General features: G+C 33.2%; 2 protein-coding genes across 2 annotated transcripts in view; one reads left to right on the top strand and one right to left on the bottom strand.

Annotated features, from left to right (window-relative positions):
* LOC145670430 (heterochromatin-stabilizing protein CFDP1-like) overlaps positions 1 to 16,599 on the bottom strand; it is a 64,412-nt gene that overhangs the window by 6,963 nt on the left and 40,850 nt on the right. Inside the window, exon 2 of the mRNA XM_081739099.1 lies at positions 2,378 to 2,683. Within this exon, the coding sequence (XP_081595225.1) occupies positions 2,378 to 2,571 (194 nt within the window). The 5' untranslated portion in view covers positions 2,572 to 2,683. The remainder of the gene's footprint in view (positions 1 to 2,377; positions 2,684 to 16,599) is intronic.
* Positions 10,095 to 16,599, top strand: part of LOC145670428 (uncharacterized) — a 39,266-nt gene continuing 32,761 nt past the window's right edge. Inside the window, exons 1-2 of the mRNA XM_081739097.1 lie at positions 10,095 to 10,272; positions 12,918 to 13,117. Of these exons, the coding sequence (XP_081595223.1) occupies positions 10,207 to 10,272; positions 12,918 to 13,117 (266 nt within the window). The 5' untranslated portion in view covers positions 10,095 to 10,206. The remainder of the gene's footprint in view (positions 10,273 to 12,917; positions 13,118 to 16,599) is intronic.

Raw genomic sequence — 16,599 nt, forward strand, 5'->3', positions numbered from 1 at the left:
TATAAAGAAACAAAAATGTCTTGTTTTATAGAAATATGACTACTATGCAGGGATGACTGATCTAAACCAAGGTGGTTTAAACCAGGTAATTAAAAAAAAAAAAAGTTTAAACCAAAAAATAAATATAAAAGCGAAAATGCCACAAATCGTGTGAACTTTATAGTAACGTTTCCACATATCTCAAATATCTACATCTTTTCTCATTTATTACAAACCTAGGAAACATAAACGTAAGTGATTTATTGAAATCAAAAGTATTTTCTGCATATGTATATGAATAGTTCAGAGATAGTGTGAACTCAAATGATTCGCATCTTTATTCATTTCTTTTACTAATATAGAAATTATGTTGCTGTATCTCAGACTCATTGAACTAACTTGGACTAAATTGGATCTTCTGTACTCTGTAGCCTTTTGAAATTGTCCATTTATTTTTATAATGTGTATAACTCTGTACAATGATTTAATTTGTGCAGTTGTGTATCTGTCTGCCCTTCTGAAGAGACTCTTAAGTAGTATGCAAGATTAGTAGAATGAATTTCTATCAGATGTCCTCCGTGGATGAAACTTTAGACTCGTCGCTTTTATAGTCAAGGGGTCTCGGGTTCAAATCCAGGAGGAGGACAATTTCTCTCAATTAGCATTCTAAGAATAGGTATCATATCTTTCCTTAGTCCCTTATTCAACTGGAAGTGGCTGAAACTGACAAGTTCTGGTTTTGACGATGATCAGTAATAGCAAGAAGCAGTATTTTGCAATCAATTAAACGTTCCAAGAATACACCCCGTCTTCATTCTAATCTTTTTACTAAAATCGTAAGTGGTAAAAATTTACTCCCACTTCCAGTTTCAATATTAACTGAGATAATATCATTCCATTCAAACCAAAGTCCTTCAAATGGTGTAAACGTGACACTGCTGCTTATTCCTTAAATTGATTACACGAAATATAGGGGACATATGTTCAATTTCGTTGCTGTTTTCTCTTAATTCTACATTAGAAACTAACCTCAAACACATTCTAAGCATTATACTGGTTTCTATTTGTTTTTACAGACATTTTTTCGCGTTTGAATGAAAAAACTTATTTTAGGAATAAAACGGCGACTCGTATATTTTTCTTTTTTTTCTTTTTTTAACAAAGAAAATAAGTTTTTCTCTTTACACTTCAAGTAGGAATACCTCTAACATATAGCGGAAAAGTTGCCGTGCCAAAAATAAATAGGTTCACAATAAATACCCAGAAAAAATTCCTGGATGTTCGAAAACTTTGGAGAGGTAGTGTAGGAGCTAACATGCATTTATCTCTGAAACATTTATAGGGAGACTTTACGATTATAATCAAACGTAAGTATTCTTCACTCACTAGTAACTGCACGCACTTGGGTCCTTCGCTAAGCTCTTGTTATGACATTACAATAGCAGAACTGTTTTTTTACGTAAACAGTGAGAGATGAGTAGAAAATTTCCAGTTTTCTGAGGTATACACACAACTGATCGATAAATTATCTTCCCTTATAATTACAACATAATCTTTCCATTGTCACTAATATTAATTGATTTCTACTTATTCCCCTGTAAATACATCCCTCAGGAATGAATACATTAATTATAATTCAATTTCGTAACTATTTATAAGTTGTTGTGATGTCAAACCACAAAGAAAACATTTTGAATTTCGTATTTCATATACTTTCATTTTTACACACTATGCATGCACACCTAGATTTCCGTAGTTGCCCCATTTATTTTCCTCACTCGAGGTATTGGGATTGTATTAGATAATCATGCTCAAACCAACTTAGTAGCTGAACTCCAAGCAGACTCTGAATAGCAAAAAGTACAAAGTCCTTAGTACAACGCTAATAAGACACTAATTGGGTGACTAGCGCTTGATTAACAAATTTTCTCTGAATACTGTCCTATATGTTTTGCTTGTTTAAGTATCGAGTTCCTTTTCAGCACTGAGGCTATATAAGACGTGGACCTACAGTTTAAAGTGGAATTCAAATCACTGTAATGTATTCAATGTCATCCCACTGGAAATCGAATTCGGTATTTCGTGTACCAAAAGTATACACGCTAGCTACCAGACCTCCAGGTAGGACTTTGTAGACACTATGGAGCTCGAGTCATATGGTTGGTTGAAAAGGCAAAGTCTTATTACGCAATAACTACTCGTACCATTAGTAAATTTAAATGTTTTAAGGTGGTGCTACTTTCATGTAGTATAAAATGATACGGTAACATCTTTATGAATAATCCTCCAATTTCTTATACGTATACGAACAGATTTTGAAGTAATATTTTCTTGAACTATGCCGAAAGAAAGAAAAATCCACGTTTTATGCAAAGAACAGAAATAAAGACCAACATACCCATCTCTTCCTTTGTTGAATGTCTGGATTTCATCTTCAATTCCCTCGTCTTTCTTAAATTTATCCCAGTCCAGCTTTGATTTTTCCAACGTACTCAACTTATTCTTCTTCCCCAGCTGGCCTAAAACACTGCTTAGGCCTCCACCTCTTCCTCTGCCCCTCCCAGGACCAAGAGCTGCTCCTCGCCCTAACATTCCTGGAGAATCTCTTCCACTTTCGCCTCGACCCACAGGCTGCTTCTCATTTAATGGCTGGAGAGTGGCTGCTTTTGCTTCTTCTGAATTTGCATCTACTTCCTTCGTCACTCTACGAAAAGCAATACAAAAATGTAATTGGATAATGTAACAATGAGCTGCAAATTGTTACAGATCGTATAAATGTATAACATTATACTGAAGAACGAAATTTTTCTATACTACATATGTCCCGGTACAGGACAGCACTCTTTATTTATACTTAACTATATGCCTTCACCTATTTTCAAAGTGGGTTGCTATTCACGGTTTGCCGACATTGTCAGATATTAATTAATTCTGCATTGTTATTTCTGTTTAATATATAAAATAAATCGAAGATGAAGAATTAGGAATTAGATTTCTGGGATTTCGCCACCTATAGCCATGTTAGCCCGTCACGTATGAGGAATGATGTCCCTCGGTGATCATACTGTCGGAGGAAAGGGAACGAAGGAAACGACCTGAGACCTGTGTGTTAGGTACCATCCTGGCATTTGCCTGGTTTGAATGGGGAGAACGCAGGAAAAACTCACTCAGGATGGCTGGCCTAAAAAAGCTTTTACACTTTTTCGACCGGGAGACCTCACCGGGAATCGAATCCGGGACCGCTCGCACCACAAACGAGAACGTTGGCGACTACGCTACATGGGGCCACAAATCGAAGATGAGACTAATCAATAAATCTCATTCAGCTGAACAAAATGACATGGAAGACTAAATCTTTATGCGTAGTTTTCTAGAAAATCGAATATTTATGTAAACCACAAAATTGCTGCTGTACGATAACCACAACACCTAATGCAACTGATCCTTAAGTACACTCTCGTCAAGTTTTACATTATGACTAGACTTCGGATTTTTGCATATATGCATGTTTCTTCCCTGATGTGATATTGATATGCTCTTTAAACAGAAATTCGTTTCAGCTCTTTTGGGGTAAAATAGTAGAGTTTTATAGTGCATATATTTGCATATTTCGGAGGTTAGTGCATGTTTATGTCGTTATTGCATATAAATGCATATTTAAAGAAACGACCAAATTGATATTTTTTAATGTGCAATAACTTTAGTCATAAATGGAATTCCAAGTTTCTAATATAAGTAGACTCAAAACCTTGAAATGGTTCATTGTTATCGGCTTCGAGTATCTTCCAAGGTCACGTAAAAGGAGAATAAGAAAGGGGTGGGGGATTCATCCTCCCGGCAATGATGCATGATTGTTACCTTTTTTTTTTTTTTTTTTATGTAAGACGGTGTCAAATCACCGAGAACAAAATTTCCACGTCACCCATCTCGGAAGTTAAAGTTGCTACCGTTGTGTGCGTGTGGATTTGAAATTGTGTGGTCTTGCGGCAGGATAAAAATAACGAAAGAAAAATCTTCTGGAAGTTACTTCCTGAAACAGAGTCCATTCAGTTGTAGTGCGACATCTTCAAATTGAATTTTAACTAGCTCAGAATTTTGTCCATTTTTGTCTAACATAGAACAAATTTTGTACGATTTAAATTAACAAAGGAAGAAAAAGTGAGGGGTTAGAATTGTTAAAATAACATGATCATATCTCGAAATCCCTTAAGAATAGAAATGTTAATTGAAGAGTTGTTTCAGCGTTTTTTTTCTTTTTTGTTTTTTTATGTTCCCCTTAGAAGGTAAGGAAAAAGAGTGGGGTTTTGAATTCTTATGGCCATATCTCGAAATCCCTTAAGATTACAGATATATTAGGGATATGAGAATTCTGAGGACGCAGGCCGAGCAAATGCTCCTTGTTGGGCTTTACTTCTCGAATATGCTGCCCTTGAGTCTTCTATTTCTAATATAAGTAGTTGTTTTTCTTCGAGTCTAATCCGCCAGCCACGAGGAAGCAGGACGTTTCAATTAAGCGAGAAAAAAAAAACTCTTGATCAACTTTACTGTGTATTATCGTAAATAGTATTCTGTATCTAAACCAGTAGGTATTCAAAGTGAGTCAGAAAAATTGGGGAAACGATATCGTAGCAGTTGTTTTCTTAAGAAAAAGGTAGCGCTCATTGCATTATTTTGATGGAAGACACGTTCCCATCTCTAATTAAATACTGCGTTATGAAACTATATTATTTACTTAAATATATTCGTATTGGTAGGCTTATTATGTTTAACTTCCCCTATAAACGCTGTGTGGCCAGATACTTCCTTGTAATCTTGCGTACCATTGAAGAAAAACATCAAATATTTTACGTAACTTCAACAATTAGCGACGAGTGTGTCCTATAACGTAAACCTGGCAACATAACTTTGGTGGGCTCAAGCTGCAAAAATATATTGAAAGACTTGGACATCGTGCCAGAAATCAAAGCGACATTGCAACTAATATTTTCAGTCCAAGTGAGAATGCTGTCCCACGCCTGTAATTGCCCACTCACTTCCTCAGGCTCTTTCTTGTGCGTAGGTTTTGTGGGTTCCTTCCCTCTCTCTCAGTATCATTTACTCGTCGCAAACGATAATTACTTTCTTCTCTCTCTCTCTCTTTTTTTTTCCCTGCCACTTCATCTCAGAAGAAGACAGAAAGGAAAGTATGTAGACTGTTTTGTTGGCGTCTTCTGTTGGACGCCTGCCACACACGTGTCCTTTTTTTTCCTTCCGTGTCAAACGCTGCTGCTGGCCTTCAGAAAGAATAATCAGTTACGGATTGTAGCAACCTAAGAGTAATTCTGTTTCGTGCACGTATCCTGTAACCCTACAACATTTACGCTTCCTTTTTTATTATTATTATTTGGCAGGACTGATCAGACCATTCTTTCTAGTCAAGACAATTTTTGTGATACCGAAAGTATAATTACATTATTATGCTTCATACCACAAATTCTGTAACGTGGGTTACCATACACCAGCATTTATACGGATATATGAACATTTTGAGAGTAAAAATTTCCGTCTCCATATATTTTCCGAAATTCCCAGATTTGTCCGCAGTTTCTACGGTTAAATGTATAGTCTTCTAATGTGGTCTATCATATTGATATAGCGTACAATGAGAAAGGTATAGATTGTCTGCCTTATGTCAATCTTTTTTTTGTAGCTCGGCCTCCCCCCCCCCCATTCCCTTCGTATCTATGCTTCCATTTTCTACCGAGTTTTGGTATGTTAATGTCTTGTGAACATATCATATTTAAAGACTTTTATAGTAATATTGCCATATTTAGTCATTTATACGTAGTAATATTGCCATATTTAGTCATTTATACGTAGTAATATTGCCATATTTATGATCATTCATTGTAATATTGTTATATTTAAAGTCATTTATAGTAATATTGCCATATTTATGATCATTCATGGTAATATTGTCATATTTAAGCTCATTTATAGTAATATTGTCATATTTAAAGTCATTTATAGTAATATTGTTATATTTAAGGTCATTTATAGTAATATTGTCATATTTAAAGTCATTTATAGTAATATTGTCATATTTCTAATCATTTATGGTAATATTGTTATATCTAAAGTCATTTATAGTAATATTATCATATTTAAAGTCGTTTATATAAATATTGTCGTATTTAAAGTAATTTATGGTAATATTATCATATATAAAGTGATTTATAATACTATTGTCATATTTAGACATTTATACCTAGTAATATTGCCATATTTATAATCATTTATAGTAATATTGTCATATTTAAAGTCGTTTATAGTAATATTGTCGTATTTAAAGTTATTTATAGTATTATCGTCATATTTAAAGTCATTTATAGTAATATAGTCAAAGTCATTTATCGTAATATTGTGATATTAAATAAGGTTGTCATACGTCCGCTAATATCCTGTTTCTTATCATTTCCCACCATGTCCGGCAAACATTTAAATTATTTTTGAATTGTCCGGCATTTAGTCAGATCAAATATAATTTTGTTTTGCATTTTGTGTTTAAAATTTACAAGAAATTATTTAAATTCTTAAACCGTTTGCGTGATGTAAGTGACTGAGCATAGTAACTACATTTATGAGTTGACTCATACTGTGGTCCTGCTCTAGGTCTGGTATCTATTTGATCAAAACTTCCTGCTGTAAATCAAAATTTAACTCTTTGATGGTCAGTAGTGCGAATTTTTCGAAAGTAACAATACAATTAAAAAATTCAGTAAATTTCTTAAAATTTATCTATTTTATTTTTGCGATTCCAAGCAGTAACGCAACGACAGAAAGTTTCTTTTTCCTCTAATAGGTGTCAATGAACAAATGAAAAATCCCGTATTAATATTGCGAAGGGAATAATTATAGTAATTTAAAATACATGGCTTAAGAAGACTTTTCCAAATACTTGTATTTTGGCGCGCGAGAGACGGGTTCGATTCCCGGTGAGAGCTCGTGTTTCGATCCCACGTTAACTTGAAGGTTCACGTCTCATATAGCCTCAGTGCTAAAAGGGACGCTAAATTCTAATCCAAATTCAATTTTATAAATACTTGTTGCAAGAACATAATACCATTTCGTCTGTCAAAAGTGAGATATGCGGTTAAGTATCATTACGTTTCTGTAACTAATACAACTTTAACATCGTCGTAGTTGTTTCAAAAATTATATTATTATTATTATTATTATTATTATTATTATTATTATTATTATTATTATTATTATTATTATTATTATTATTATTATTATTATTATTATTAATAATAATAATAATAATAATAATAATAATAATAAGAAGAAGAAGAAGAAGAAGAAGAATTCCGGCATTCTATAATTTTGATATGATAACCGTATAATTTAAACAAAAAGATGAAACTTAGCAGTCTTGTCTCGAAAGTTAATGTTTACATAATGAGTCAGCCAGGTGGAAGTGTCTCAGCATTTTGACATTTCAGAACATTATATAGTAACCCTAGAACAGGCGGCGGGCCAATCACAGTGGTCTTACTGGCGTCGAGGACCGTACGAGACAATGTACAATTTAATGTATAATGTATAATGGAGAACACTAACATTACCGAACACAAAAGCTATTATAACAGCAACCAAAATATTTATTTACTAAAGAAAAGCAGAAGATATCTATTTATTTATTATCGGGTACACTGTATGTTCCAAGTTGGAAATATTTTATGCTGGAAATATTTTCGATTCAGTTTAAGATTACGAAAGAAATATATTTTCAATAATGTATCAGGCGAACCGGATGAAAGGGTTCAGCAGGCCGGGACTGGCCCGGTGTCCGGCTGTTGCACACAACAGACGTAGACTCTGCTGAAGAGACTAGTTAAACTTAGAACCAAAAGAAATCACATTTCAGTACTATATGAAGGTCCTTCACAACAAATATTAATTCATTTAATACAATTTTACAAGTATTCAATAGCTCACAATTAATAAAGAAGCGAAGGGAAAGCTTAGCATATCTAAAATTTTGTCGAGGACAATTAAGATATAACCTACTTACAAATAGAGACAGCAGCATTTTGAGGTAGAATGTTCTCCCGCAAGGATAACACACACAAAACATAAAAAGAAGCAAATGGAAAGCGTAGGATATTTAGATATTAACTAGGTTTGAACCTTCTTAATCAGACATAAAAATACTTAATAAATTCTCTGCACATTTTAACAAATAGTTCTCTCTGATAAATTCAATTTTAAAAAAGAAAAAGAATAATAGAGTTTTGCTGATTGTAAAATATACTATCTTTAACTTAAGTTGTAGTGACTAGAATTAGCAATTACATGTTGCGATGCACACTTCAAGAACCAGAACATTTTAAACTTGATTGGCGCGAGGGAAACCTCCATGAGTGACCATCCGTAGCAAGACGTATGAATAAGGCTATTTCTGACCTTCAGCTAGACTGTCTGTCACGCTGCCAAGAATCATCTAGGCTTTTCGAACATTGTACCTTTTGTCTGAGTAAAATTGTGCAAAAATTTGATAAAGTGATGTCTAAGTTTCAATATACTGTACCCAGTTCCAGACTATGTCCTAAATAAATAAAGTATTAGAGTGCGAAATCATAAGTGAAAATAAGGGAGACAGAAATGTAATAAAATCTCTTCACACTAAAATGTTTCGACATAGAGTGTTCACGTTTTTAAACACTCAATCATTGCACTCTAAAATTAGGGATATCTTTAGTCACCAGTTTACTTATTAATTACATATTAATTACAAACGAATTGCTGTTCATTAATGCGCAAACTTTAGCCATAGTATCACTTTATTCACAATCAGTGAGTTTTGGGTGTGAATTTTCTTTCAAAAGTATTAAGTAGGGTAAATTTTCCTGATATTATCTTGCCAAGAGTTGGATATGCCATAATCTTCTTGAGCTTTATTGTCGATACATCTAACACATTGGCAGTTTTGGATGTACTTGCTTTTTAACTAACTGTGCAATTACAGTTTACCTTTTTTAGAAGTCGAAGAATCCAATTCTGGACTAGAAGCGTCTGTCCTTTGTGCACACGAGCTCTCAGTGCAACTCTTTACGTACTACCCACAATTAACCAACACAAGATTAAGTCAGTCACAGTGCACGCATATTCAATGTTACTAACTCAGAATAAGTATGTCGTCGTGTTGCAGTATTTGCTTCCATTATTATGGTAACTGCACTGTGATTACTGACCATTCCAGCTTTGGAACTACGTATAACTTACATAAAATATAATATGACCAAAGCAATATATCTTTGCCTTAATATTTGTTTTGGAGGATTAAGATCAGATAATGTACCCGACGAAGGCAGTAATACTTTGCCGAAACTGTAACACAGGTTGTTTATTGAAATCTCACAATAATATCTTCTAGACTGATGAAAAAATTACTCTTATTACTCTAGCTCATATTTCTTTCTCTCGAATCATTATAAAACATTTTTTTTTTCCATCTTAACCGACTTCACACACGTAACCCACCTGGTTAAAATGTTTCCATAATGTACTATGAAAGTGTTTCGAAACTTTGCAGCACAATTCCTGTGCCGTTATGTAACCATAAACACACTAAAGAATGTATGGTTGCCTACAAACAGGTTACTTTGCTGTAATTAACTCAGCATCTGTTGAGGTGTTTCATAGTTTAGTCCTAAAGATTACTGTCAGATCCTAAAGAAATTTATATGAGACCACCGGGAAAGTATATTTTCAAACAAACAAAAGCATAACAATCTTTTCTTGAAGCCTATTAAAAAAGAAGTTTCAAACCTTTTTTTGGTTTTTTTGATAATATATCCTCCCCAATTTTTTAGATGCCACTGAAAGCATGCACAATTTAAAAAAAAACGACAATAGAATACTGTAATTAAAAAAATAACTCTGACTAAAAATACAGATCTTAGTTGATAATAGGATGATGATATTTATATTTGAAATCTTCCATTGATGTAAGAAAACAATTGAGAAAATCAATTAACTAACATAACAGATATACAATGAAGCGTTGATTTATACGATTTCGTAAACATCTTATACAATAACAATTTCTGTGATTATTTTGACTTCTCGATTGTTATTTATAAATATATATATTTTTTTGATTCCAGGATTGAAGGTGGAGAATTATTTGAGCGGGTGATTGATGATGACTTTGTGTTAACTGAGAAAGCGTGTACAATTTTCATGAGACAGATATGTGAAGGTGTTGAGTTCATCCATAAACAAAATATTCTGCATTTAGACATGAAGGTAACGTTTTTTTATTATTATTACTTTTAAAAATCTTTTATAACTTTCAATACTTTCATGGCGCATAAATAGTTTATTGAGTGTGTAATGGAAGGAGTAAGATACACAATGAAACCTATGTTGGCCACCATCTGAACAAGAATTCACTTAAGTTCAAGATTTATCGTGTGAAATAACAGAAGTACTAACAATACGATAAGTTCCACTTGAGTGATCCTAATAACAATATTAACATAAGCAGTGTTAATGAAAGGAAATCTCTGAAAAAAGAAAGAAATAGTTACAACATGGTTAGAAGTTCCCTAATCTTTCCTGGAGACACAATCTTGCCTGTTAACCAGGTACACTCATGTCCAAAATTATTGTCGCATGTCTATAAATATGTTATTGTAGGAATATATTTTGATAACGAATTCACCCGGTATTTCTTATAATGTTAGTATGTGTATAATCGGAAAACACATGTATCTGGAAAATTTCATGTCAAAAGAGCAGCAAATAAGAACAATAAAACGAAAATAAAACTTCCTTGTCCATTTAGCAACATTTTGCTTTACTCATTCTAATTTTCGTATTTATAATTCTTTTCCTATAAAACTTACCACAAATATACATTTCCCGATTATACACATAGTGTCAGTACTAAAAGCACCCTGCAAAATCATTATCAGATTATATTCTTACAAGAAGACAGTTATAGATATGCGACAATCATTTTGGACATAAGTGTACATACCTTAATATATCAACATGAATGTTGTTTCCAGCTTTTCTATTAACATAAGAATTGTCTTTCGATCAGGACCACCACAAGCATCGAAGCTCTTGATTCGGAGGTATCATAATTACACTTCACAATAAACACACCATATTGATCTACATATATATTCCATTTTAATGGTTATGTGAAAACGCAATGAAACTAGCAACATTGTATCTACATGAAAAGAGATGACACTTCTAGCATATCTTGTAATTGTAAATTATTACCCCAAATACTCTTTCATTAAGATTTGGTTATGCTAATACAGTGCTACTCTTGCAACGATATTTAAAGAGGCGAGATATCCTACTACAAGAGACCGCATTTTTTTCTTTTTAACGATGTATTTCATAGTTGTGCTAGTTAGATTTAGTTAGGATTTGTCATATGGTTCAATAACATATACGCTGCAAACTTTTATGTTCGTCTTGAAAATTTTATTGCAAACATATCCATTGATTGTGGCAAATTTTTCAGTGTAGTACAAATTTTCTTTGTTAACTGGGTGAATTTTATACATAGAGTGAACAAAATGACAAAGTGTCTAGTTTCTTTTCCTTTTGACCAAATCCGGGATTTAGTCAAAGGGGGAAGATGATAGATACGTTTGTTTGTCATTTTGTCCGTTCCAAAGTGCGACAAAATGGCATAAGTCGTCTTATCCAATGTAAAGTTGGCGCTCAAGAAGGGACAACGGCTTCAAAGAACTAATTGAACCATTGGCTGTACATGTAATTTGGAAATTACTCGTTTTGATGCTTGATAACTATGAAGACAATGAGCGGTGAAACAGTAAACAATGAGAATAATATATCGAGTCCTGAGAGAACAAATGTCATATGTCCAGTTTTCTAAATTTTTCAGGAGACTGTTTCTAAGTGATAAGTGTGCCCTTGCAAAGCTGAGAGTTTGAGCTTTGGGACAACTGTTCACTGTGTATTATCAAGGAGCTATTTACAATGGACATATGGTATTTGTGCACTTGACATAACACGTATCAAGCTATCGAAATAGCTGACAATGTTGAGAAAAATTGGACATATGACATTTGTGCTCTCAAGACTCGATATATATCCAGTTCTTCTTATGCGTATATGAACATTACATATGAAATTTTCCCGTATTGAGATTAAACAATTGCTAAATATAAAACAAACGTTAAATAAAATTTAATATATAGCATACATCATTAAACAAAAACTAATAAGTAGCATACAAGCTAAATAAAATTTAATAAGTAGCATACTGGCAATAAATAAAAGTTAATAAGTAGCATACAGGCAATAAATAAAATTTAATAAGTAGCATACAGGCACTAAATAAAATTTAATAAGTAACATACAAGCAATAAATAAAATTTAATAAGTAGCATACGGGCAATAAATAAAATTTAATAAGTAGCATACAGGCACTAAATAAAATGTAATAAGTAACATACAAGCAATAAATAAAATTTAATAAGTAGCATACAAGCAATAAATAAAATTTAATAAGTAGCATACAGGTACTAAATAAAATTTAATATGAAGCAGACACGTACTAAATAAAATTTAATAAGTAGCATAATGCACTAAATGAAACTTGAATTTTTCGAAGTTCCAGTAATTTTTTGAAAATGCTATATATTCAATATCACGTAACTAAACATTCAACATAATGTAAGTATTGCGTATCTTATTTTTACTAAAATAATTCAAAACCGTAAGCGTTTAACGTATCCAGCAGGTCAGAGTATTATTTGCCATGGACAACTCTTTTATAGTCCGTTCTATCAACCTAAATTTATTTTTATCACATGAAAATACAAGAAGCATACAGGTATTAAATCTCATCTAGTCTATAACGAACAACTTTCCAACTTTTTTTGTCTTGCTTTTTTCAGCCTGAAAACATTTTATGTCTGACAAAAACTGGGAACAGGATAAAAATAATTGACTTCGGATTAGCCAGGAAGTTTGACCCAAAAAAGAAGCTTCAAGTTTTGTTTGGAACTCCAGAATTTGTGGCTCCTGAAGTAGTTAATTTTGACCAAATTGGGTATGGAACAGATATGTGGTCAGTGGGAGTTATATGTTATGTTTTGTAAGTAGTATTTTTTTTATTTGTAAACAAAATTGTTTATGGATTAAAAACTCAACATAAATCAAATGTAAACGGTATATATATTTCTAAATACTAGATTGTTACAAATGATTGACCCGATTTCATAAATTCACTGTAGTTTTATTGTTTGACATAATGTCAAAACTTTGGAGATGTATTGAAAAACTCAAGTTTTTTTTCTGTTTTTGTGTTGCAGGTTCGTTTCTGATTTCTGCAACAAGAATGAAAAAGTGAGCATTTATTTAAGATGGCGACAGGTACAGAGAAAGCTTATGTTGTGCTCGAGTTTCACATTAGTCTGTCGTAACAGTGCAACGACACTTCCGAACAAAGTTGAACAAAGATCCATCAAATGCCAAGTCCATTCGGCAATGGTATGCAGTTTAACCCACTTCCATCTCGATGTTCGTCAATTCCTAAAGAGGAGATTGAAAAACCGGTGGATCGGTCGTGGTAGGGATGATGACCAACAATTCCTGTCATGGCCTCCACGCTCTCCGGACCTAACTTTATGCTATTTTTTATGTGGGGTTATGTGAAAGATACAGTGTTCACCCCTCTTCTACCAACGAACCTAACAAAATTGAGAGCTCGCCTCAACAGTGCTTTCCAAACGGATTGATAGGGGCATACTGCTTGGGGGAACTTGATTATCGACTTGATATTTGTAGAATTGCTAGGAGGCACTTGTAATACGTCACTAAAAAACTTTTTAAGTTTTTCAATAGATCTGCTCAGTTTTGTGACAATATGTCCAGTAATAGAACTACAATGAATTTATAAAATCATGTCACTCATTTGTAATAACTCTGTATACTTCATTGGTAATACCTCTCAATTATCACTGATAAATCTGCGGCGCTCAAGTTTTCCTTTTACCTATCCCAGAATTTACAACCAATCAAAATACACTATATTTTTCCATACTTTCCGCACAAATATCCTCAAAATTATTCCACCCGCTAAGGAAGAGATAGGAATTTATCTACCAGCGAACTACTTCCCTAATCTTAACTCCACCTACATAACTATTCCACCTTGATACATTCACCCCGTTTCTCAATAATAATTTTTTTTTCTTTAGAAGCATTTAAAAATGTTTCTTCTACAAATTTTCTTACCTTTTACATCTTCTACAATCGAAAATTTATTTTATTTCTTACTATTAATTTTACTCTCTTCAATTATTTTTAACTTTTTAAATAAAAAATCTTATCTTCTAAAATAACTCCTTTTCTACTATTAGGACCACGCAATGGGTCTTATAAGATTGTATCGTTAGTTCGTTCATTCTTTACTCCACACGATAACTTCTAAACGAAATCGAACTTTTCGAATTCTGTTGTCTGCAATAGACAGATAGAGCGTTTATGTCGAGCGGGTTCGTTAACAGTGAATATGTTCACATTTTCACGAGTAATGGTAACGTTAACGGTGGCTATCCATATTCTGTTTAAAATCTTTAATATTCCCTATACTATGCAACCTGCACACTTGCAAAAAAATGTTGATTGCCTACAATGAAAGGATATGTAGTTTTTCATACTCCAAATATCTTTTCTGCCATTTAACGTCCTACGATTATGCTTTTTAGGCTAAGGGAGATGGATGATTAAGGCAAATGAAGGATGGTGGAATGATAATATGGGAGGGAATGGGAGATCTCAAAAAAAAAACCACGGACACTATGTTGTCTACCAAAGTTATTTAGCCAAAGATCAAACCAGCGACCCCATGAACCGAAAGTAAATGCTCTACCACTGAGCCACCGTGCATCCCTTTCCGAATACATGGAGTAAAATTTTTCATATATTTTTCCGATCTAATGAAATATTCAGGGAAAGAGTTCAAAGTTTATTTCTATATGAAATTTTTGCTACTTCTTCCCTTTCTTATCTGATGAACCATTTTGCGAAAGAGCTCGCAGTTTACTTCTATGTGAAATTTTTGCCTTATCTCCCTTCCCTATCTGATTAAACGTTTGGCGAAAGAGCTCATAGTTTACCTGTATGTTAAATTTTTCTATTTCTTCCCTCTCCTATCGGATGAAACGTTTAGCGAAAGAACTCACAGTTTACTTCCATGCGAAATTTTCCCCGTCTCCCCTTTCCTATCTGGTGAAACATTTAGCGAAAGAGCTCATAATGTACTATCTTATGTGTTGTGTGGTAAGATTTTACTGGTAAGTGATATATATGAAAAAAATCACAGAAGAGGTATTAGTTTGATGCGACAGAAATTTTCTAATTAAGTTAATTTGATAAGCTATTCGGTTAATATTACAACAAAAAACAGTTGATATAGTGCGTGCCACATATAAAATTTCATGGTCCTTATACGATGTAGCAAATAATGTTCATGTGACCAGACAATCATCATCAATCGCGAGAAGAAACATACCGAAGAAATCCTTTCGACTCTTGATGTTATCCGGTTGCAGGAAAATATCGCGCTTATTGATTTTAGCAAGCCTTTGGTTAATACACATTCCATCTATGTAACGTTTAACAGGTTTGTTCCGTGTATCTTCTCCTGAAAATTTCAACTCCAACTTTAAGCGCCCATAGCTCAGGAACCGAAAGATTGCACCGGAAAATGTTTGGCATGCATATTAAGCAAGTCAGGATCTATCTCCAGACATGTTTGGTTAAGATCAAATGAGTTTATAGAACGCACATGATATATATATATATATATATATATATATATATATATATATATATATATATATATATATATATATATATATATATATATATACCAGGATAGCAAAATATATGTACATTTGTACACGCAAGCAACAAGGTAGCGACTTTATGAATTAAATCTAACAAGGTAGAAAAACATGGTATTATCATTTTTTTTTTTTCATTTTCAGAATTTCTGCTCCAGTAGTTGATCTATCTATATGCTGGAAACTGTTTCTAATGCCATGATGAAAAATTCCCTATATATTATACTAGCAAAATACCCATTGTTCGCAACGGGAGAATATGTTTCATTTTGGACATAAAGGGATGAATTTGAATTTAAACGGCATCGGAAGTATCACTGTTCGTCTCAGCGACCCCGAAAACTATGGATTCGACACTATTATCAGTCATTTTCGATCATTTTTAAATATCTCCCCTTCCCCTAAGTTGCACCACCAAAGTGAAATGATTAAAAAAACATCCCAGGCCCGAACTTCATCTATGTGGCAAATTTAATAGAGATCGGTCGGGTAGTTCAAGAGTTATTAAGTTTTATTAATTTTTATATACATATATATCTTCCCTTCCTCTCCCGTCCCCTAAGTTGCATCCCATGATTATATGGTTAACAAATATGTTTTCGGTATGGGACACCCCAGGGTCCCATTTCCGGTCACGTCATTTCGGTTCTACGTTAAACAATAGGTCTAGGTCTTGCTGCTAAAATGAGTGGTCAATTGAATTGCTCATTTGCTTCAGACGAGATCA

Source organism: Thermobia domestica, chromosome 14 (genome assembly GCF_964235325.1).
Source record: "Thermobia domestica chromosome 14, izTheDome1.hap1.1, whole genome shotgun sequence".
Classification (NCBI taxonomy): domain Eukaryota; kingdom Metazoa; phylum Arthropoda; class Insecta; order Zygentoma; family Lepismatidae; genus Thermobia; species Thermobia domestica.